Genomic DNA, 24,008 nt, shown 5'->3' with positions numbered 1-24,008 from the left:
GGAGAAACTTTGAGTTCCCTGCCCAGGGACGGAGGCCGGCCCATGGACATGTGCGCCCCACTCCTGCAGCCCCAGCCGCCCAGAAGCTAGTGGGATTGGCTGTCCTGGGCCAAGGAGCTGGGACAGGAAGGTTCCTGCACCCAGGGTTGACGCATGGGCCCCCAAACCTTTAAACTGTGCCCCCCCATTAAGAATTATGGGTCACCACAGTTCTCTGAATGCCCCTGAATCCTGACCAGCAGCACTCCCCTCATCCTACTCCTTGACCCCTCCTTCCCCCACAGCTTTGCCAATGCCCCCAGTCCTGACCAGCAGCTTCCCGCCTAACCCAATCCTGACTTGAGAGAAATCTGGATGTAGACACACATTCTCCGAGTAGAACAACAAAACGCATTTAACAACAATAAAATATAGGTTGGCACAAAGGTCTCACAACCCTCTCCACCTTAGAAGATTTATACCTGGGACACGAACTCCGTGCAAGGGGTTAGAAAGTGCCATTCCGATCTCCGTCATCCCGTACCTCTCCAGAAGTGTGTGTCCGGTGATGTTCTTCCACCTCTCCAGGACTGGCACAGGAAGGGCTGCTGATCCTGAAACCATTAACCTGTGCAAGGAAATGCCACGTGGTGAGGATCACCAGTATATTCTTTACTCTAGAGAATTACTTCTGTAGTACAAGAAGCCTTTGCCCATCTGTAGTGCCTTGGGGAATCTCAGATCATTCAGCAGTATCAGAAAGTTACATCACACAGCACAGACACGGCAGCTCCTCCATCACTTGCAGTCTAAGTCAAGACTGGATGTGTTTCTAAAAAGATACCCTCTAGCTCAAAGAGAATGTATGGTCTTGATGTGGAAATTATTGGGTGAGGTTCTCTGGCCTGTATTATGCAGGAGGTCAGACTAGAGGATTAAAATGACCCCACATATAATCACTCTTGCAAGGTATCATCGTTCTCACTTTTCAGGGTGAGAAATTAAAGCACAGAGAAGTGAAGTGATTTGCCCAGCTTTGCAGAGTGGCGAAGTTTAGAAAAGAATCCAGCAGGGCCAGCCTTTAATCAGGCACTCTGCCTGAACATAACTGCCTATACGTCTGTGCTTTGGAGCCAGGACTGTGAGCCTGTACGTGACGGATGGTTTTTAATAAGCAAGAACAGCCTGCCATTGGCCTGGTCATTGGACTGAAGCAGAACCTGGTGCCACAACTCGACAGAGTCCTAGAGAACCTGGAAGCACTACAGGAATGACATCCTATAATCCACTGTGCTCACTGCTGGAGCTACCCTCAAGATGCTCTGCACACGGCTCAAACTTCTCCATTCCTCCATCACCTGCACCCAGCCTTCTTTACACCCTGCCCTCATAACATTTTCCAGTGTTAGTGAGCCTTCTCCAGCCCAGGAAGGTTGGGACAGCGTGAGCATATCTATGGTAGAGGATGTACTCTCTAGGTCTTGTCTGTAAGCCTCTTAGGCTGTGAAGACAGGCATCTTTCAGCTACCTGAAATTATCCTGACACGTGGCACGTACAAAATCCTGGACATGAGGCTGAGAGAAATGTTCTTCATAATGTTCCATCAGCCTGGAGTAAATAGTGGGGACTGCCATGAAGACGTTGATCCGTGGAGCTCTGGGGTTTAAGAACTTCTCCCAAACCTGGAAAGGAAAAAAGAAAAGACACCTAAATACAAACTGTGGAGAATAGCCTTCATGTCACTGCCACCGCTGGCTCTTCCATACCACCTTTGGGAGAAGGCTCACAGGCAAGTACTCTACAAACCCTCCAAATAGCTATGTCAGCATTCTTTAGTATTATGTAAAGGGAAACTGAGGCAGAGGGAGGGGAAAGTGACTTGTCGAATCAGAATACGAGTCTATCCAGTGTGGTTTCCTATCTCTAACCCATAGTTAGAGATCTTATCTCTAACCCATGCCTAATACTTACGAAAACGATGAACCCCCTGCATCCCTGCCATCTTGAACCCAATCTACTGTGCAATGATGTCCAAAAAAACCTCCATCCTGACCCCCACACCATCAATCAATTCTCAGAAGCACCAGGGTAATCTTGGCGGTGAATCCCTCCATTGCTTTCACTCTCCCAATCAGTCAATGTGGGATGATGTGTAGAAACCGTACCTTCTAATAGCCAGCACCTTTTAGAACTGTTAAGATATGGATGTTAACATGTACATGAAAATAAACATGTATGGCAGAGTCCATCCATTCCTCTAGGAAATACAGCCCTTGACAGTGCTATATGAAGTCACCAGCCTTTCAAAGCTCAGAGATCTTCTCACTTCTTAAAGGGAAGAAACAGCATATTGACCACTACAATACACAAGGGTCTGAGCCAAAGTACTCAAATCACAGAGAGAAACTCTTGCAATGTGTATATTTCGGGGGAGGGAGACGGGAGATCTACTTCGCTGGAATGTTTATAAGTTCACTGGAATGTTTATAAGTTTATAAGATTCCAAGACCAGAAGGCCAAATCCAGTCTTGATTTTAACATGGTAAGTGATGGAGAATCCAGCACATCTCTTAGTAAGTTGTTGTAAGTTGAATTTGTCTAGTTTTACCTTCCGGCCAATGAATCTTGTTATATCAGGGGTTCTCAAACTGGGGGTCGGGACTCCTCAGGGGGTCGTGAGGTTATTGTGTGGGGGTTCACGAGCTGTCAGCCTCCATCCCAAACCCTGCTTTGTCTCCAGGCTTGCTGTGTGAAAGGGGTCACCAGTACAAAAGTTTGAGAACCACTGCGTTATATCTTTGTTTGCTAGACTGAAGAGACCTTTATTACCAAGTTTCTATTTTCCATGTAGGTATTTATAGACTGTGATCAAGTCACCCATTCACCTTCTCTAAAGCTAAATAGATTGAGCTCCTTGAGTCTTTCACTCTAAGGCAGGTTTTCCAATCCTTTAACCATTCTTGGTGCTATCTGAACCCTCTCCAACTTATCAACATCCTTCTTGAACTGTGGACACCAGAACTCAAGATAGGATTCCATTAGTGGCTGCACCAGTGCCAAAGACAGAGATAATACAACCTCCCTAACCTTAGTCAAGATTCCCCAGTTTACGCATCCGAGGATCACGTTAGCCCTTTTGGCCACAGCATTGTACCGTCTCATGTTCAGCTGACTATCCACCATGACTTCCAAGTCCTGTTCAGAGTCACTGCTTCCCAGAACAAAGTCACCCATCCTGCAAGTATGGCCTAGATTCTTTGTTCCTAGATGTATGACCTTACGTTTAGCATATTGCAGTGGTTCTCAAACTGTGGGTCGGGACCCCAAAGTGGGTTCCAATCTTATTCTAATGGGGTTGCTAGAGTTGGCATTACACTTGCTAATGGGGGCTAAAGCTTCAGCTCGAGGGCTTTAGCCTGGCGTGGCAGGGCTCTGGTTTTGGCTTCAGCCCTGGGTGGTGGGGCTCAGATGACAGGCCCCCCCACCTGGGGCTGAAGCCCTTGAGCTTTGGCTTTGGCCTCCTCACCCAGGATGGCGGGGCTTGCCCAGGCTCAGGCTTCGGTCCCCGCTTCTGGGGTCATGTAGTAATTTTTGTTGTCAGAAGGGGGTCGCGATGCAATCAAGTTTGAGAACCCCTGGCGTAGTGAAACACACATAGTTTACTTGCATCCAGCTTATCAAGTGATCTGGAGCACTCTGTATCAGTGACCTGTCCTCTTCATTATTTATCACTCCACAAATCTCTGCATCATCTGCAAATTGTGTTTTCTTCCAGGTCATTGATAAAAAATATGAAATAGCATAGGGTCAAGAACCGATCCCAGCAGACACCACTAGGAACACAGGTGCTCAATTAGGCTTTTCCATTTACAATTACATTTTGAGACCTATCAGTTAGCCAGTTTTTAATGCATTTACTGTGTACCATGTTGATTTTGTATCATTCTAGTTTCTTAATCAAAATATTGTGCAATACCAACTCAAATGCCTTACAGAAGTCTAAGTATATTAGTCACATTACCTTTATCAACCAAACTTGTAATCTCATCATAAAAGATATCAAGTTAATTTGACAGGATCTATTTTCTATAAATGCATCTTGATTGGCATTAATTATAGCATCCTCTTTTAATTCTTTATTAATCAAGCCCCTTATCAGCCATTCCATTATTTTGCCCGGGATTGATGTCAGACTGACAGGTCTATAATTACCTGGGTCATCTGGCTTACCCTTTAAAAATATTGGCACATTACCTTTCTTCCAGTCTTCTGGAACTTCCCCAGAGTTCCAAGACTTAATGAAAAATCAACATTAACAGTTCAGAGGGCTCCTCGGTCAGCTCTTTTAACACTCCTGGATGCAAGTTATCCAGATCTGCTGATTTAAAAGTGTCTAGCTTTAGAAGCTGCTCTTTAGCATTCTCCTGTGTTACTGGAATGTAAAGTATTCCATCATATTATATGACTTCATCATCCAGCTTTTTCCCAAATACAGAATAGAAATATTTATTGAACTGTTCTGCTTTTTCTGCATTATTGACAATTCTACCATTTCCACATATACTTTAAAAATGTCTTACATCCTTAACTCTGCTGTCCATAGATCTTTTCTTGTGTCCTTTTGCTTCCTTTATCCATTTTCTACAATTTCTAGCTTCTGATTTAATTAATTACTATCAACATCCCCTTTCTTCTATTTATTTGTAAATATATTATTTTTATAGCTGCTTTCACTTCTCTACTAAGCCAGGTTGATTTTTAACCACTGTGGCCTTCTTTCTCAGCTGTGGGAGTGTGGCTTTTTGAGCATCTAGTAAAGTGTTCTTAAACAATTCCCAATTATTCACATTTTTCTGTTTCAATTCTCTATCTCAACTGACTTGGCTCAATTGTTCTTAGCTTTGCGAAATGGGCCCTTTTCAATTTTAAATAAGACGTAACCCTCACTGGAAATTAACCTCTGACGACATCACAGGAACATGCACCTCCTGTATATCCTGACATTCCATTGGTTTGAAAAATATTCCATCCAAGACTTCTAATAAGATGCAGCCACAGTCTAACTGGACAGACGGCTCAGTTTGGGAGCCAGCAGAGGAAGCTTTCACTAACTGCATCCCTCCCAAAGAAACATGCAAAAAAAAAGGACAAAAAGTCTTCCGTCACCCGTCCTACTAATACTTGGAAACTACAAACTGGGTCATATTCAAGGAGCTTGCTATGGCGATGTGTGAATGACTCGAACGGCTCTTGGACTGGCCGAACATCTCCATCTGGGGCCATTTAGAAGTGGTGGAGGAGAGGCATAAATATTTAAATTTGGCTAACTTCCCCCCACACTGCCACTCATTCCCCTTGCTGAGCATTCCCCAACACGGGAACGGAACAACCCCATCAATAAATAAAAGGCTGTTGCCAGCTCGGCTTTGGGGACAGCAGGCTCCTTCCCTCCTTTCTGGATTTTGCCCTGTTGTTGATAAATGTATTTCTTAACAGCTCCTGACAATACGGGCCTCCTCTCCCCTCCCTCCCTTGGTATGCTCAGCTGCAAAGAGGTGCATGCAGTGGGGAACAAAAGTGTGAATTGATTGAAGGGGAACAAGTGATTCTCCTTTATGCTGTCACCCTGGATGCCAATGCTGCTCGGCTGCTTTCCCCTCAGTCCTGCTCTCTGGCTCAATTTCACTACTTTTTCCTTCACTGAACCACCACCCACCCACCCCCAGCTCTCACTTCACTGCCTCAGAACAATCAGGCCTTTAAAAAAATACAAACCATGTTGTTATTGTTAATATAGCATGACACATTTAACAAAGGCCTCAGCCCCACTGAACTAAAGGGAGCGTCTTCCCGTCCCAGAGAGTGCTTAGCAGGATGAGTTATAAATGCACAGGTTAGAAATCCACCAGATACAGTAGAACCTAATCTAAAGGGACCTCCTTCCTTCTGCTGTTACAGGAGTCGGGGCAATAGCACCTGAAAAGCATCAGGGGAAAGTGGACTGGGAGGAGACCAAATCCATGGAGCAGATGCAGTGATTCACACCCCGCGTGGGGAAATGCTCCATTCCAACACTACCGAGTCTTGGGCAGAGGCTCCTCTGCAGCTGCTCCACGTCTTTGAGAAGGACAGAAAACTACCAAACTCTACAGATGTGCCCAGGCCAGGGAGTTGCACTGGCAAGTGCGCAAGCCCAGTTCAAGCAATGAGCAGTGAAGAGGGGCCGATTGGCTCCCTGGCCTTGGGGAAACGTTGAGAACCAGAAGCGATGGCTACAGTGCTGGGAAGGGCAGCAGGGGCAAGAAAGTGTATTTTCCTTCTTCCGGCAGGCCACAGATGGAAAGGGGAGTGACGGGGTGGGGGCCATGGGAAAGAAGAAACACATGCCTAACTGGGGTGTCACAACCCCATGTCTCCTACTTCCCGGGCTCAGGTAACTGCTGCCACCCCCATGCTTTGCACCTGGATATTTTATATTGTGTCCTCCCCTTCCTCTACTCCCTTATTCCAAGGAGCATGTCGCAGGAGTGAGGTGCTCTTTGAAGGTCACTGCAGGAAAATCCAGGTGCCACTGCTCCTCTTCAGACTTGGTTAACAAACTCTTACGGTGTTACTTATGATGAAAGAGCTCAGTTCCTGTTCATCTACAGCAGCCGTCTTTACACTCTCAATCACAGCAAAGGCTTATTATAGATCCCAGGTCCTGCTTCCCTCTCAGAAGCTGCTGGGTCCTATGTCCTCCGAACTTGGTCTTGATGCCCCATTCCCAACCACAGAGATGTCTGGTCTGTAGGATCCACCGCTGCCTACTCAGTCAAAAAAACCAACAACACAACAGTTGAGGAGGATGGATCTGAAAAGCCTCATCACCTGAGGCTATCAATCACTCCTGGGATCTAGAGAGCCTTGTAAGCTGCCCAGCTCTGCTCTCCCAGCATATGGCATCCTCCGACCCCCTCCGGTTTAGAGCAGTGTAATCAATCTCTCCCTCGCCGTTATCCCATATGTCACCGTCACCACATCAATTTTGGGTGGACAGGATATTGACAATCCCTCATTTTATTTTACTTCGCTCACCTGAATGACCTGTTCAAACCCTCCAGATGCAAAGTGGTTCTAAAAACAATGGGGTTTTTGGTACACCTTGCACTGTACATTGGGGGTGTTGGACTTTTGCTTTCCTGTGATCAGCAGACATTAGGGACCTGACTTTCGCTAGTGCTGGACACAGTTAGTGTCCACTGACTCCAGCTGGATTTGTGGATGCTCAGCACTTCTGAATATGAAATAGGTGGTTTTCAAAATTTATTAGACATGATTTAAAGATGAACCAGAAGTGATACTGGTTTCAGAGCCCACCTATAGACATATTCTCTACCTGTCTATCTGAGGCTTTTCCCTGTGGCCTTTCACTGCTGTTTCCTCCAAGTGTTGCTTTTCCTTTTCAGTTGTTTTTGCCTTCTGATCTGGCTGTTACCCCCACTCCTAAATCATCACAAGAAGATCCTCATTAAGGTCCTCATTAAGCTCGACCACCCTGAAACACCCGATGTATAATCCAAAAAACAACTTTGTGTTTGAATCCAGTCTTAACAATGATACGGTTCCAACTGTGCAATCAGATTATAGGTGGACGGACGCTGGTTTAGCAGTACTGACCTGGGGCTTCTTGATACAGCTTGCGTCACAAATGCACTGCCTCCTCGTCCTAGCAGGGGGCTCAGAAATTCCCAGTCAACAAGGTACTTAGGCAAGAACTTAACGGGACTGCTCACATGCTTGAAGTTAGGTACGTGCTTAAGTACCCTGCTGACCTGTGCTGTACTGATCAGCCTTTAAGCTTATCAAGTCGCCAGGTAAAACACGCATCTCAGCCCAAGAACTTTCAGAAACCGTGCTGAGTGCAGCTAGACTCCGTTTAAGAAGGGCTAATTCTCTGCTACCCACCTTTGCACGGGAAGTCTGTCTGTTCGCCAATGGAATGTTAGAAGATTTTGCCAAAGGGAAAGTGACAATAGGGAGAAGAAAATGAGTACTTGTGGCACCTTAGAGACTAACCAATTTATTTGAGCATAAGCTTTCGTGAGCTACAGCTCACTTCATCAATAAATTGGTTAGTCTCTAAGGTGCCACAAGTACTCCTTTTCTTTTTGCGAATACAGACTAACACGGCTGTTACTCTGAAACCTGTCAATAGGGAGAAGGAAAGTTATAAAACAGAACCACCAACTGGATGCAAAATAACCCTAATGTGATGGGAAATGTGCAAGATTTGCCTTAGTAGTTCCTACGACAGACAGGAGATGTGATGATGGAGGGGGATTGGCTGAGTGACACACAACAAGCAGCTCCTTTCAATCCACAAAGCCTGCATTTTTGCATGGCAACTTCCCAAACTGCACCCAGTTTGGCTGTCTATGCAAGACAGCCTGGAGGGAGAGACGTGGCCACACACATCGCAGAGAAGCACTAACCTCTTTTCCCTTCCAGAGGCCTCACTTTCAGTGGAAGGAGGAGCACAGTACTGAATACAAATCCAGAAGAAGCCAAAGACACTGAAACAATCGATATTTAAACAACTGGCAACACAGAAGAAGAGGTGAGGTGGGAGAAGAACCAGGGTCCACCATGCTTAGATTGCACACAACAACCTTTATCATGAGTTACACATTCCAAAAGCAGGAGAAGAGACAGAAAATGAAAGGGAGTTTGGAAAAAGCAGTGAACATCCCCAGGCTGGGACTGGAGGGCAGAGGAACAACAAACAATTTGGAGAGGTTTCCCATAGACTAGGAAGACTACAACAGTCTCTCTCACACACACATGGATGCACACACACCATCCTGCAGCATGACAATGAGCCTGCTTGGCTTGTTTAAAACAAATAAAATCAAATCGGGGTCATGTTTCCTACAAGTGATTGTGAAAGATTCTGATCTCAGATCCATGGTGCAGGGCCGGAATCCCTCCTGCTTGCCTGTGAATTTCTGGATCCGGTATTCGACAGACAGTGTTTTCCTTTTACTTGAAACAGCTATTGTTTTTCTTAAAGGAAATATTTATGTAATGTCCTAGTGGAAAATTATATTAAGATGCCTTCAATCTGAAAAGGAATAAGAACACCATAATGGATTTTCCAGTCCAAAGCCAATCAGGTAATAGACAACCTGGGCTGCTGTAGCTATTTACAATTCAGTGGGCCCTCTTTTCTAAACCAGTCACAAATTATTGGACCATTTAAGTTGTTATTGAATTTTTAAAAAATGCTTTTCATAAGTAACAATATCCCTAATGCAGGTTAAATCATCCCTTTCCTTCCCTTTTGATCTCTGAGACTGTTTTATGTTTTCGTATTGATTATAAAGTGCTGGTTATGCCCAAATTTTCATAGGTTCTGTAACAGCTACGGATCTGATTCAGATTGAGTGCCTCACTGCCAAACTAGATCTCTGGGGAGGGACACCAGCATCAACTGCAATAGAAGCAGGGTCCCTAGACATGCAGAAATTCCAGCACCGGGAAGGAGCACTAAACAGAACACACGGCCACACATGCATAGTGGTGACACAGTTTCTTTCTGAGCGGAAGTAACACGCATATTACAGAGGAGTGCAGAGAACAGCGAGGGGGGCTTTGCTGTCTCCTCACGGCTGAACCTCTGATGGGTAGCACAACTCAGGCCATTTACAGGAATATATAGAAAGAGAAACATTCCTTTCTTCAAAAGGATATCGAGCCATTGGTGGCTTTGTTTCATGTTTGTTATAACCCCAAACTGTTTGCGCTCTGCATGACTCTGGTTGTAATCATTTATTCATCAGTGCAGACTAACGGCCCCCTCTGCATTTCAGTCTGAAGCTTTTAAACCCTCGCCATGCTGCAGGCATACTGAAAGGGGCAAGTGCTTTCCCTGGGACCCAGCAATATAACTAAATATGACAGGCTCTGGTTCAATTTTTTTTATTTCCCCCACACACACATCAAAAGGCATTACTCTGTAACAGATGCTGAGGACAGACAGCAGATCTGTGGGGAAGTGAAGAACAAATATAACTGTGTAAAGCCAATGTTTGCAAGAACTGATCAAGCATAATCCATCCAGCAGTGACCTGTCCCTTACCAGGCCCAGACTTCCCTTTGAGCCTGAAATAAAATTTCTAAAGCCACTGGTGAATGGATGAAAAGACAATCACCTTTCTCCAACCAAAACAGAATGGGAACACACATTCCCAGCAAGCGAATAGTGCCTTTCTAATGGTTGTATTCCTTGGAGCTCACGAATTTGTATGCTAGCATTTGCTTTTATTTTAAAAATATAAGGACTAATCTGATGTTCGTGAAGTGAGGGGCCTATGGGAGTGGCTGGAACGCGATACTACACAGAGAGCTGCAGAGGTTGCTTCTTGTTCTGCACACTACCCTGCCAATGCTTCTCAGTGCTGCCTCTCCCGCTGCTCAGCCTCCCAGGTAGAGACTACCAGCCATGCCCAGCTGTGCGGGGGCTTTGTGACACAGACATTTCCTTTAGCTGCGACTAACTGAGATCAGACCCTCAGGCTCCAGAGGTGAAAGGCTGGTGCATTGAGGCCACTTGCCACCTAAACATAAGGGCCTAAATTCTCAAAAGAGACTAATGATTTGGGGTGCCCAACATAAGACACCCTCAAGGGACCTGATTTTCAGATGACAGGAGCTCAGCACTTTCTGATAATCAGCCTTCTTTAAGGTGTCTCAAGTTGGACACCCAAAAACTCAGCCACCCCAAATGACTAGTCGCTTCTGAAAACGTAGGCCAAGAAATCTACGTATCAGCGTATTTGTTAACAAAGGACCTCAGAGTACAGGCTGCATTACAAGGGGCTTTGCTGACGGCAAGAGTGGGCCTTGCATTTAATCATGCAGCCAACCTGGATACACCCTCCAGGGGACGAGGGCATGCACTGTTCATATTTTTATACACTTCTACGGAACTGCTCAATATTAGATTGTTTTTCCATGAGACATTCAGACAAAAAACCTGCAAAGCAAAGACAACAGACTCTCTTGCACAAGGCTAGAAGGCAATGATACCTGCACCCTGGCGGGCAGCTGCAGCAAAGGGGTCCAATGATAGAGACATGGAACTTGCTTCTCAGACCTAACAGTGGCCCCTGTAGTTCAAGACTGAGGCATATTGGCGAGAGTAGCGTGAGAAGCTTGGGCTGTCATTGTCTACACAGGATCTTTCCTTTGGATAGAGTGAGGACTTCATTCTCCAGGGCTATCAATCTGGAAGTTACCTTGTGCTAAATTCACTTACAAAACAAAACGGATGAAAGGTCAGAGCGACACTTGCTCCCAGTACTTTCTGGAGAGGGAATCCTACAAGCCTTTCACTATCTCCCTCCCTTGTACTCTCCCAATTTCAGGCCAAACTTCCATGTGGCTGAGGAAGTTTCTATGGCTCGCTGTAGATCACGTAACACTGTTCCCAAGAAAAACAGAAAGGTCACTCCAGTGCAATAAGACACACACCCCATGGGTGGAATGTGCTACTTCTATTACATATCTAGCCCCACTGGCCCAAGAGGCAGTAGAGTGTGTGTCTTGAGCCCAGTTCCCTGCACGGGGGCATGTTACGTTCCCAAAGGAGCACGCACCAAGGTACTTAAAATGCCACTTGAAAGGAGCAGAAAGCAATGGTGGGAATTAAGGGTCCATTTATAAACCCTTTATTAACAAATGATTAATAGATGCAGCTATATTCTTTAATAACTTACAATAAAAGGAAGCTACAATAAGCTTAACCAAGACATTCTTAACAGATGGTGCTATAAAGTGAATTATAACAGGTATAGTAGCTAGAGCAGAGTAACATACGTCTTCGTTTAATAAAGAGAATCTGATTTTATGAAGCAACTTTCATGCTTGAGGCATCTCAGTACACTTTAATGAGTCCTTTTGTGAGCTTCACAATAGCTCACATGCAGCCTCGGACATCAGATGCTGGTAGAGAGGGAATGCTGGCCAGGACACTGGGGTCGTTCCAGAACCTTGATCTTTAACCTCCTCCTCGGCAGTTGCCAGAACCAGGCAGAAGGGTCTGAAAAACAACTCCTAACACCACACTACACAGGATGCAAACCAAGCCTTTATCTGAGACGTGAACCATCTTTTAGCTAAGAGGAAATAATGCACCAACTAAACCAGACTGGCACCTGTATCTCAGATTATAAGGCACGCCACAAATTATGTAATTTAATGAACACTGAAATAATAAAGTATTTATTTTGTATAATGAAGTGTTAGTCATTAGAAACCAAAGGCACATTGGGCATGCTGCTGTGGTTTCTCTTGAACCCATGCCAATATCACTCAAGGCTAAATATGTCTGCTGCAGATTTAGAGTATGCTCCTAGCCTTGTTTTGATCAGTATGTCAAGTGTTTTAGCTGCCATTTGGGTTTCTTTACATCACACTGTAATTGACTGTTTTCTCAAGGTGCAGTGAAGAAAAAAAAAGCAGCAAAACTCAGACTCCTTCTGTGAAATCCTCCACTGAAACTGTGCTTCTTTTCTGAAAACTGATTTTGGTAGCAAAGGGCATTTTGTAAACAGCTGGTGAAAATCGACTGGAACTGAAAAGGAGCTTGCATTAAACTCCACAAGAAAGCCTACTTTACCCTCGTGTGCTTTCTCTGTAGTGTCGATCAAACCACTTTCAGCTCCCAGGGGAGGCCCTTGGAAAAATAAAGGGAATGAAAACAATAAAAAAGGCAAATGATGTCTTTCAGAGGCCCGACCGCACCTGAGAGCTCTTGGAATGGAGCTGGCTCACTGCTCCTGCATCACTTTCCATGCAGACTGCCCCACCCGAGCTCAGCCCTCTGGGTCAAAGTGAAGGATCCCCTCCAGCGCAGTCCTCGCTTGCCCTTGGTTGTCAATTCTCACTGAGCAATCTGATTGGGGAATGCAGGACTGAGCATCCCCCTCCTCCCAGCAGAGCCCATTCTTCAGCATCAACTCATTGATTTGCAGATGTCGGGAGAGCAGCTCAGAGAAATACAAGAGTACAAGGGACAATCAATCATGAGATGCCACAGGATGGGGAGAAATGCACATGGGGCTTTGGATTGGCTTTGCTTCAGGACTATCAGTGTGCTCTTCACCCTGACCCCGCCTGCAATTAGCTGCCTCAGTGTATCACCAAAGCTAGCAAAGCACCAAGGCCTTGCCTTCTGCAATAGGTCAGGACAGTATTTGGAAGCTGTCAAGCACTGCAAATGCTAAATATTCTTTGATTTATTCTTTGATTCAGATTAGGACTGGCTTTGATGGAGGTTTCCTTCCATTCCTCCACATCTGGAAGGATGGTGACTGCTGTGGGGGACTCAAGGTGGAAAGTGTAAAATGAAGTCAGCATGGGCTGTAGAGAACTCCCTGGGAGAGTGAAAGGAGTCAGACACGTCTGTGTTTGACAAGTGAACAGGACAACGATTTCTTGCATTTGCTCATATCTCTCTATATATCCCACGTAGCCTTATTAGACCTGAAGCATACAGAGAGAGCACAGTATAATTTTAAAAGCCTCTGACCATGGCTGCTCATTAGTAATATGTGTGTCCTGGTCTTACCCTGGGGTGGCTGCAGGACTGATTATCAATTTATGCTTCTATAAGAAGTAATCTCAGAAAATGCACACATCCGTTCCCACTTAAAGCCGGCATCTGCACCTGAAAGCCCAATTATTCACTGAACACTGAGCCTTCTGGCCACAAAGGAACCGGTGCCAAATTCCAATCTCAGCTACAGTGGCATTAACGCTGAGTAACTCCACTGACCAAAGCAGAATTAGGCCTTGAGGCACCAGCGCCTTGAAGTGCATAACTTTAATCTGCTGCTCTGCATAGCTCTGCAAGGAGATGGGGACTGCATGGCAAAAAATCCCCCTCTCCCCCGCCTGCCATGAAATAAGAGGGGAAGCGTTCGGCACTGTTGTTTATTGTACTTTATTCCCTTCTATATTTTATTTGCTTGTTGAATTCCCACATCACTTTCCAGAAGAGCTTGAACTGATGAGTTATAAGGTGTATTGCAATGACAACCTAAGCTATCCTGAACTCCTCCCCTCACATGCTCTTTGGCATTACATGGGGGGTGGGGTGGGGGAGCGGGTTAGGCATAGCCAGGCATTTCTCAGGTTGTATTTATTTGATCTGGCATGGTGCATTTCCAACAAGCAGCTGGGCCCAAATCTCTGAGCAACAAGGGCTCAGAGTAGCAGGATGTGAGCAACAAGCGAAGGAACCTGGGATTGAGGTTAGAAGATTTCCAAGATTTTCCATTTTATAGTGCCACCTTAATGTCCATCCTGTTTCAGCTTATCTTAAGGAAATGATTCCCCTAGCTCTGAGAATACAGGAGCCCCGACACCTGTAGCACACCTGGAACGTGAATGCCACATGCATGACAAAGGATGGCCATTTCAGAGTCCAGTGCTCCAGCTTCCTTTATCTTCTCTTCACCTATTTCTGTCAGACTCACTTAGATCACACGTTCTTATCAGACTGCTGCCTTCTCACCAGTCTACCAGATGGGGCTGTCTCCAGGGAAGAGGAACATAAACATATGTCTCTCCTCAAATCACACTTGGTCTCAATGCTTGGCACATTGTTCACAAAGTGATATTTACACACTTTGGGTAGAAGACAAACCCATCTCCCTACCTTAGGGTCTTCTACAGGACCCATCACCACAGTAGTTAGGTTGTTAAATGAATTAAAGGATGGACCAGAGTGATCTCCCAAATTCTTCTTCAGGACCAGCCTTAGGGACTCTACAAACAAGCAGCACCATCATAACGGTGGCAAAGGCAATCCCAGGTGGAAACAGATTAAATGTGTTCTTCTCCATTAACAGACACACACTCTGCTACAACCACTTTTTTCCCCTTTAAAACCGCGGGCATTGCCAAGGTACCACAGCAGAGCAAAGCACCAGGCCCAGGGCTTCCTGCATCTGCAGGAAAACAACATTCTAACAGCATCTCTGCTCGTAATCTGATGAGGACAGTCTGCTTACCACCACCTTTCCTAAGGGACTCTGAAAAGTTTCAATTTTGCTAACTCTTTCCCATTGTGGCCTAGAGTAGGAACCTGCTATCCAGTCTAATCTTGATGAATTTACTAATGTTTCTAAAGAGCTTGGAGGATGAAAAGCAGAGCTTGCATATAAATATCAAGTATCATTGTATTAGTCTCACCTGGGGCACCAGAAACTCTAACACCAGCAACATACCGCACAAGACATTGAGTGTGAGTGTATTTAACACAGAAAAGGGCTACTGCGAGCTACTGAATATGGAAATACAAAACAAACGTTAAGTGTTTGAGGCAATGCATTGCTAAGGTACAGTATGTGACAAAACAAGAGAGTAAATTATGTTTTCATCTTTCCTGATCCTAAATTAACTCCGTTATTATTCTATGTGTAGTGCCCTGGTTTGACAGCATGTACCTCCTAGCGTTACCAAGGAGCATAGTGTAATATTACGATTAGCAGTTTAATAATCAAACAAGTTAAAACCACCCAGAGAAGCTGCTTTCCCCAGATTGAATATTCAGTTCAAAGTCTTTTTAACAAGACAATTCATGACCTGGACGCAACCAAAAGCTAAATAGGCTAGAACTGTTTAAGACCCTGTCTCCAAACTTACTCTAATTAGAATGCATGGGGTTTTGCTGATGAATTTCAAAGCCAACACACATTCCCTCCAGGCTTACCTTCTGAGGGCTGAACTCAGGTAGCATGATGCACGTAGCTCCCACCCAAAGAGGGCACAACAGCTTATTGATCACTCCGTGGACATGGTGTAAAGGCAGCACATGCAAGATAACATCTTCCTTTGTCCACTCCCATTTGTCAACCAGCCCTGTTACCTTGGGGAAAAAATATACAATCCAGCATTAGGACACGGTGAGCCACCAGCACAGACACAGAACAGAGCTCTAACCACAGAGAAAACATGGTTAATTCAGGAGCCCCAGCTCAAACCCTAGCTCTACTGTTTAAGCTGGTAGCAGCATGTCCCTCCCTGGGCTAGTTTCCGGGCCCTGAATGTGAACATAAATTCAGGGGATTAATGGGAAAAAATAGGTGTCCAAATGAAAGTGTCACCAGTAAAAAACAGACAAGAACCTGCACGGTGGAAGACCTATAGCCCCTTTGATCAATGCTAGGAAAGTGGGGTCTCTTCTTCTTTGAGACCAACATGAGAAAAGCATCTATCATAAAAATAGAACTGAATGGGAACATTCCGTGCATCTATAGAATACATATGTATATAAATACAGGCACCTATAACTCTATCTATGTTGCCAAAAAATTAGAAATTAATAGCTGCTGTTTAGGTATTGTTAACCTCCTGTTGCACAACCAGAGTCAGCAGAAACAATAGTTATCTAAGAAACTTTGCTGACACCATTGATAATGCTGCTGACAAAAAGAAGCTAACCAGTGCTGGCTTATTAGAATCCATGAGAAATAGAAATTGGGGGCAGGAAGTCAATGGTCCATAAATAGAAAGGAAAATAAACCCAATACTGGGAAAATATTAATTTTAAGCTTCCAAAAGAAAAAATTATTCTAAAGCACTCGAGTTTGAGCCCTTTTAGGCAGGACAATGCCTTTCAGAGCCTAACCTTTGCAGTCAAAGACGTGATTTCCAGCTTGTCTAAAAAGAAAAGGTATTTGAACAGTGCTTAAATAAATTTGTTAGTCTCCAAGGTGCCACAAGTACTCCTTTTCTTTTTGGAATCTGGTAGTGTCATTCACAATTCCATTCCCCCTTCCTGTAGTGGGGAGGGCAGATTTTATCCAGCCGCTACAACCCTGGTGTTCTGCACCAAACTGCCAGACACAGCCACTCTTCAGTCTGCTTTCCAAATGATCTGAACGCTTGTGAGGAAAGAGTCTTTCCTCAATACAGTCAAGCCCTTGTTCTCTCTGTCTAGGTTCTTATACTGCCCCTCTCACCACAGTATCAGAGCATCTAGAACCATTTTAGTCCGATACCACATCTTTGAGATGCAGTGTATTTATTCCCCTTAATGGTGTGATTTTATCAGCTGCAGGCAGCGACACTGAACTGGCAAGGCAATCAGAACACTCCTTTAGACTTCTAACTCTTTTTGGCTCAGATAGCTAATGGATTTTTTGCCTTGGGGATATATAGCTAAATAATGCACAGACTTTACATAATAGTGACGTGCTGGATCAAATTATACTTCAGTGAGGGGCATGGATACATTTAAGTCATCTTGCAGAAAAGCAACTAGTAAAAAAGGCAACTTATAGAGTCACTACCACCCCTGCAGGAAAGCACCCGCCCACCCACGAGAGCCTAAGCCACAGTGCATACATACCCATAAAGATTTTCAAATATGACTAATCGTTTTGGGTGTCAACCTGAGACACTTTAGGGGGGCCTGGATTTTCAGAGTGCAGTTGCTCAAGCTGCACACCCAGCAGGAAGCACCCCAAATCACTAGTCACTTTTGAACAAAACTGACCTCCAATAACGTGCCATTAGTATACCATGAGGGAAGTATCACTCACCACAGCTTGCACATTCTGATGGGTACTAAGGACGCCTTTTGGTCTTCCTGTAGTCCCACTGGTGTAGATTATCATGGCTCCTCTATCTTTCCACTCAGGACAGTCAGTTGCCAAGGGAAATGCTTCCACAGCCCGATCACTTGCACAGCCATTGCTACCAGAGTTAATGAGTGGCAGAACAGGTAATCCCAGTTTCTCCGCACTAGGGGTTATGTCCCTCACATATTCTTCCGTGGCAATGACTAGACTACTCTGGGAGTCTTGGATGAAATACTCCAGTTCCTGCACTGGGTGTTTCCTGTACAGAGGAACAGCTATGCCTCCACTCATCCAGGAAGCCCACTGGGCAATCACATATGAGGCATCATTAGGGCATAAAAACGAGATCCGCTCTTCCTTTAGGTCTCCACTGGAACACCCGAGCACTTCACAGAGTTGCTGAGACAAGTGGACACTCTGAGTGTAAAGGTCCCTGTATGTGTGCTCTCCATTTTGATCAATGATGGCAATTTTATCACCAAAAGCCAAAGCTCTGGTGAAGACGGGGGTAACCCTAGCACTGAATGATGTTCTTGTGGTATGCAAGCCTTTTTTGAAATGTCCAACATTCCTCCATCCACAGGCAGGCCACCTCCAGCCGTGTACTCCGTGAACAAGACATCGCATGGGTAAATTCACATGGCAAAATATCCAGGAGCCCAACATTCTGCCAGCATTACTTGATCAGACTCGATGCTGCAGAGAGAAATTATGTGAACCAATGAGCAGGGAGTGGGAATATCCAGGAATTTACACAAAATATTCACACAAAGGAAAAGGGGGTAGCTTTCATTCTAAGCCTGTTTAGGTGCTAGGCCCCACCTACACACACAGGAAGACAGCCCGAAGCACTCACAGTGGAATCTCTAAATCACAATCTAACTTAATACAAAAATGTACATTAAAAAAGCATTTATTTTTAACAAGTGAGTTTAGCACAGTAATTAATGCTTACTGATGCTGTCCTGTAGCAACTCAACACTTCCAATGACTGAAGAAAATAAGCAAAGGAGGCCTGTCCCCCCTTCTGATCTGATTGATCATCACAGGTACTGTATAAGGCACAAGGTTCTGTCCTACATGACACAACATTAACAGAATGGGCACAACAGCCAGAGTAGGCAGAAACAGCATAGAGTGCAGCCACCATACGTTAGACCAAGCAGCTGGTTTTCCAAATGAAAACAAGCAAGCAAGCACTATTGACTTGTGGGATTTGTTACAGCATTTCTGAATAAAGCTTGGACAGCAGGAAACTAACAGCATTGACTAGAGCCAGGCAACGTGGCAGCATGAGCTCGGCTGGCTGCCCCCCCAACCACCAGCTCTACCAGTGCAGCGCTATCCTGACCGGGCGCGCACCCTACCACTGAACCCCACCTACTACCTCTCCTACACAGTGTGTGTGAACCATGTTAAATTGTATCAAGGCTCAGAAACGTAGAAAAACATCCACGAGGGAACTGGGATGAAGCAACAGTCCCCACCGTTACGGGGGAAGATTATGGGCTCGCATAAGAGTTACACATTCTGCTCAGGTTGCATGATGACATTAAAGTCCACTCTCTCGTGGGAGAAGTTCAAAAAGACACTCTTGTTTTTACAGCAATGGAGACAAATGTTAGGAATGTCTAAATGCTATTCATCAGCCACTTCTTTTTTAAAGCAATATGTTTGTGCGTAGTGGCTGCAGCTTGTTGTTCCTCCAGTGGCAGGGCAGAATGACACTACACTGGTAGCATCAGGAAGAAACTGCTACAGAAGGGTGCAGGAGAAACTGAGCTAGAGCTGTGAGTAAGAGGGTCTCCAGAACCCTGTCCAGGGCACTGCTAACACTGGAACGGTGGTTGTGAGCTGGACCATAAGGCCCAGTAGGAAGAAAGGGAAGACTCTGATTGGTTGACGCTGTCCTGAGCCACACACTGATTGTCACAGACACCCAGCCAAGGAGAGGAAGAAAAATAAGGAAAGGGCTATGGCAAAGGGCAGGAGAGAAAGACTTTATGTTGCTTCTTATGTAACAGTGACTATTAAAGTTTAACTCAACAAGTGAAGCATCCTTAAAGTGAAACTAAAACAAGCCATCTTCTGTCCAACTGCATCTAAACTTTCATTTCACAAAAAGGAAAAGATGTAGGAGTGCTGCATTCAAGGACGGGGTCACTGGCCATTTGACTTCATAGGGCTCCGAAACCATCACACAGCCCCCTGTAGCGTGAAGTAGCAGAAACAACAAATAACCAGAGAATTTGTTTGGCAACTTTGGATCAATGGAAAATCCAAATGCCGTGCAGCTCAGCTGTGCTTGGCACCAGCTCAGATGCCCGTTGCTAACACCTACTGTCAATGATGGATTTTTATTTAGTTTTTGCATAGACGCAGCCGTGAGCTTTCCTGTCTCTCTCATCCACACCAATGAAATTTCCCAAATCAGAAACTTGTTTGCGGAACAACCTCAATTTCTACTTCCGCAATGAAGCCCGTGACTTAGTGCAGAGATATCTGGAAGTGGGCTGTACACTATGAGGTGTGGTCACTGCACGCACATGACACACACCAATGACACAGAAAAAACGAAACAGGCAACACCAGCACAACATCTTTCCATTTCTCACGTTCCTCTTTACAGAGGAATTTAAAGAAAGAAAAAAAGGCAACATAAACTGTTAGCAAAACCAGAATCACCTCTTTCTAACTAGTAGCCCCAAGGCCAGATTGCTGGTGAGAGCACATACGGAATGTTAACAGGGGTGTTAATTGGGACTGACTGCATTTCCATGGTGTCACTGAAGAGCAGAGAGTTCCAAGCCAGTATCCTTAACGACACTTGGCTTAGTTGGTTTCCCGTGTAAAGCTCAAAGACCCAGGTGTAGCCACCACTTCAAAACTGCAGCTTCAGAGACTTACATTATCCTCTTTTCACCACAGTGCCAGCGCAGATTTAATGGAACAATAAGCAGCAGCAGCTTTCACTGGTCCTGTGCATTTATGGACTTCACAGAACTTGTGTCAACTGTGTATAGTATTACAGAAGTGCTGGACAGTGCTAGTTCGGCAAGGGCTGGGGCAGATTCCTTTCTTTTACCAGTTTTTCAGAGTGCTACATCAGAAACTGGAATCAAATTTGACTAAGAATGCACAGCTGTGCAAGACCTGCTGCCGTGGGATGGGAACTGCAGGAGCAAGACAGCAAGTCAATGCACTAGCTTCTGTCTTTGGAGAAAGGTTCAAACCCTACCCTACTATGGCTAAGGTAACAAGTGAAAGTACATGTGATGGTTTCACCCCAGCTCTTGACATCACAAAGCCTTGCAATGAGTGGCAGAAAAGACAGTGGTAATTATGGGCAACTGTGGGATCCAAATTCTATACACGATAATGCACCACCACAGTTGAAGGTGGGGAGGGGAATACAACCCCAAACCAGCTAGGACTGGCCAGAGAAGCAGGAACTATGGGATTAACAAACTGATACATAAGGAGTTAACATTCTCCCTTCACCCTAGACAGTGTTTCCATCCCCCAGCTCCCCACTCCAATGCTTTACTCAGCCAGAAATTATAGGTCTAAAGGTAGGAAAACAGGAGCCAGCCTCACAGCTCTCAAATTAGGAGTAAAAAGCAAACAAAGGTGATCTCAGAATGCTAATGGAGCCACAGTACAATGCAAAGTAACTGGGTAACTGTCACAGATTTATCAATGTCAGTTCATTTTCCAAGACACTAATAACCATGTATTGTTCACACATGACCACTAACAATACGTAGACTAGATGGTGGTATAAATCCTTTTAGGAAACCCAGCTGGGATTTAAAGTAGAAACCTGTCACTTATTCCAGATGATGCTACGGTTCAGCCTTTCAGGAGGAAAACAACATACCGGTTAAAATGAAATTAAGCATAACCATAAAGTAACTGATGGATTATTTCCTTGCAAGCCACAGCTTCTCTACAGACGCCCTCACATTATTTACAGTCTTACCCGTATTCTTCCACCTGCACAACACGCCCCATCATCACGCTTCTCTTTCCTATGCTGAAGCACAGCAGTTGCTGAAGGAGCAAAAAAGGGACTGGGCTCAGCAGCTCTATGCTGTAAACCCGCAATACCATCAGTTTACGAGTCAAATTTATAGAGAAAACACTGCCCGTTGCTTTAGGCGTTTGAAACTAGACCACACAAAACACCAGAAGACATCTTCCAGGATGCAGCCCTGCTCTGATCTTTGTGAATGAATGAGGTGACAAAGTAACATAGGTCAGCTGCATCTCTAGCACCTATGACTCTGCTGGAGACTGGACACAAAGGCTCACTCAGTGACCTCAGTCACTCCTAGGCCCCGAGCCATCTCTCAAACATCTCTAGTAAGAGTGGTCCAGCTACACCCTAGGAAGAAAGCTCATGCCAGTGCACAAATTCCCTCACTGCTAAGAAATTTATCTCTTGCTTAAACTTTTCCTAAATCATTCCTTGCTATTCCATCTCTAACTCATCTCCTCTTTCAAATGTGTCTCTACAAATCCCCATTATCTAATCTCACCTTGGTCACAGTATAAATACAAATGTAATTATAAAAACACACTAGATGACTTGAGCAACACTCTTTTTGCTGAGCTAGTCAAAGGGTCTGATCCTGACCTCAGACACGTGGTTATCACTGCATCTCTTCCAAGATCAGCTCTTGCCACTGTAACTAATCTTGCAAAAGGAGGAGTGTGCTCCATCGTCCCTGAGCATGATCAAACCAGAAGCACAAGCAGGCCACCAGATAACTTTCTGCCGTTGTCTGCCTCTGCATCAGCCTGCGTGCTGCTCTGAAGTGTGTGAAAAAAACGCTTCCCTCAAACTAACAGAAACTCACATCTGTTGTCTGCAGAAAGACCAGATGCTTTCAAACTTCCCAAACAGCTCTGTGTCAGCACTTCCACCCAGAAATTTAGACAACTCAACAAATCCCAGGGGGCTCCTGTTAAATGTGGATCAGGAAAAGGAGGGAGAATTTCCCCCAGACAGAGGAGAAGGAAGATGTGGGGATGCACACTGCGACTGGAGGAAGTGGTTTCAGGGTGGTGGGATTTATTTAAAGAGGTGTGGAAAAACCTCAAAACAGTTTGTATTTTCAGCGTTACTGTTTGTTGCCATATTTTATTGGCATGGAAGCCAGGCCACCCCCCCGAGGCTGGCGTATCCCCCTCCAGGCAAGCACAGAGCACAGGCACTGCGCCGATCCGCCCCCCCCCCGGGCACAGACAGCACCAACCGCCCCCCCCGACCCCCGACCACCCCCCCCAGCGGGACTTGCACAACTGCTGGCGCAGGATACGGGCCGCCCCCCCGGGCGCGCAGGCACCGGGGGGGGCAGCGCCGGGGCAGGTGCCCCCCGAGAGGGGGGAGGCCGGGGCGCCCCGAGAGGGCGGAGGACAAGGACAGGGGGCGCTCGGGAAGCGCACCCTGGGGAGATGGGGGCGGGGCAGGAGCCGCCAGGGGCGAGGGGGGGCGGCCTCCCCCCGGCCAGGCCTCACCTGCCGGGCCGCGTCCTGCGGGGGGCGGTGCCCGGGGCCGGGGCCGGGGCCGGGGCCGGGTCCGTCCGGGAAGTGGGTCCCCGGGGAAACCAGGGGCCGCCGCCGGCGGTTCCGGGGCCGGGTAGAACCAGCGCAGCTGAGCGGGGCCCGCGGGGGGGGGGTCGCGACACCCCCCCCGCCTTGGCCCAGCTCAGGGTGAGCCCCAGGCCCGTGGCATCGGGTGACACCCCCTCCCGCGCCGGTGACGTCACTGTTCGGTGACGTCACTGCTGTGACATCACAGCCCTTGGAGCGCTGGGGCTGGCGTCACCTCGCAGCCCCGCCACGGGGGACCGGATGCCCCGATTTTATCGGGACAGCCCCGATGCCTGGGGCTTTGGCTGACAGAGGCGCCTATGACCCGCCACGCCCCCCGTCCTCCTCCTTCACACTCATGCTCTGGTCGCCCAGCCTCGTCACAATGAGCTTCCGCAACCTGCAGCTGGCCTGAGCCCCTCCGGGCCCTTCCCAGGGCAAGGCCCTGTCTGGGGCAGGCATTTCTCCGGCCAGCGATGCCCCTCAAGGAGCCTTCCCCCACCCCGGAGACTCGTGTGCTGCGCCCATTCCTGTGTATAGCATGGGAGCGTCTGGGAACGCCAGTCAAAGACCAGGGATCTGTTGTGCCAGGCACGGTGCCCCCATGGAACGAAGAAGATGGTCCCTATCCCGGAGAGCTCCCCACCTACATGGCAGACAGGACGCAGCAGCTGAATAAAATAGACAAATGGGGGCAGAGGATGAGCCCCCATGGGAGTGACCTGTTCCTAGACCCCAGAAGTTTATTGAAAATGGTTTCTAAGTGGAATTGTTCCCAAATCCCAAACTTGCATTCA

The 24,008-nt window shown here is 46.3% G+C and overlaps 1 protein-coding gene across 6 annotated transcripts in view; it reads right to left on the bottom strand.

Annotated features, from left to right (window-relative positions):
• ACSF3 (acyl-CoA synthetase family member 3) overlaps positions 1–23,237 on the bottom strand; it is a 105,968-nt gene extending 82,731 nt beyond the window's left edge. For 4 of the 6 annotated variants that reach the window (XM_073308226.2, XM_073308229.2, XM_073308231.2 and 1 more), the window contains exons 1-5: positions 23,137–23,237; positions 17,575–18,309; positions 15,741–15,896; positions 1,508–1,662; positions 462–607 (exon numbers count right to left, since the gene is read on the bottom strand). In XM_073308226.2, coding sequence (XP_073164327.1) covers positions 462–607; positions 1,508–1,662; positions 15,741–15,896; positions 17,575–18,279 — 1,162 coding nt within the window. In that variant the 5' untranslated portion in view covers positions 18,280–18,309; positions 23,137–23,237. Of the gene's footprint in view, positions 1–461; positions 608–1,507; positions 1,663–15,740; positions 15,897–17,574; positions 18,310–18,568; positions 18,665–20,520; positions 21,404–23,136 lie in introns of those variants that run through there. The other 2 variants (XM_073308227.2, XM_073308228.2) reach the window with 2 other exon arrangements.
• Positions 23,238–24,008: the final 771 nt, after the last annotated feature.

Source organism: Lepidochelys kempii, chromosome 12 (genome assembly GCF_965140285.1).
Source record: "Lepidochelys kempii isolate rLepKem1 chromosome 12, rLepKem1.hap1, whole genome shotgun sequence".
Taxonomy (NCBI): Eukaryota; Metazoa; Chordata; order Testudines; family Cheloniidae; genus Lepidochelys; species Lepidochelys kempii.
This window is presented reverse-complemented; position numbering and strand designations above follow the sequence as displayed.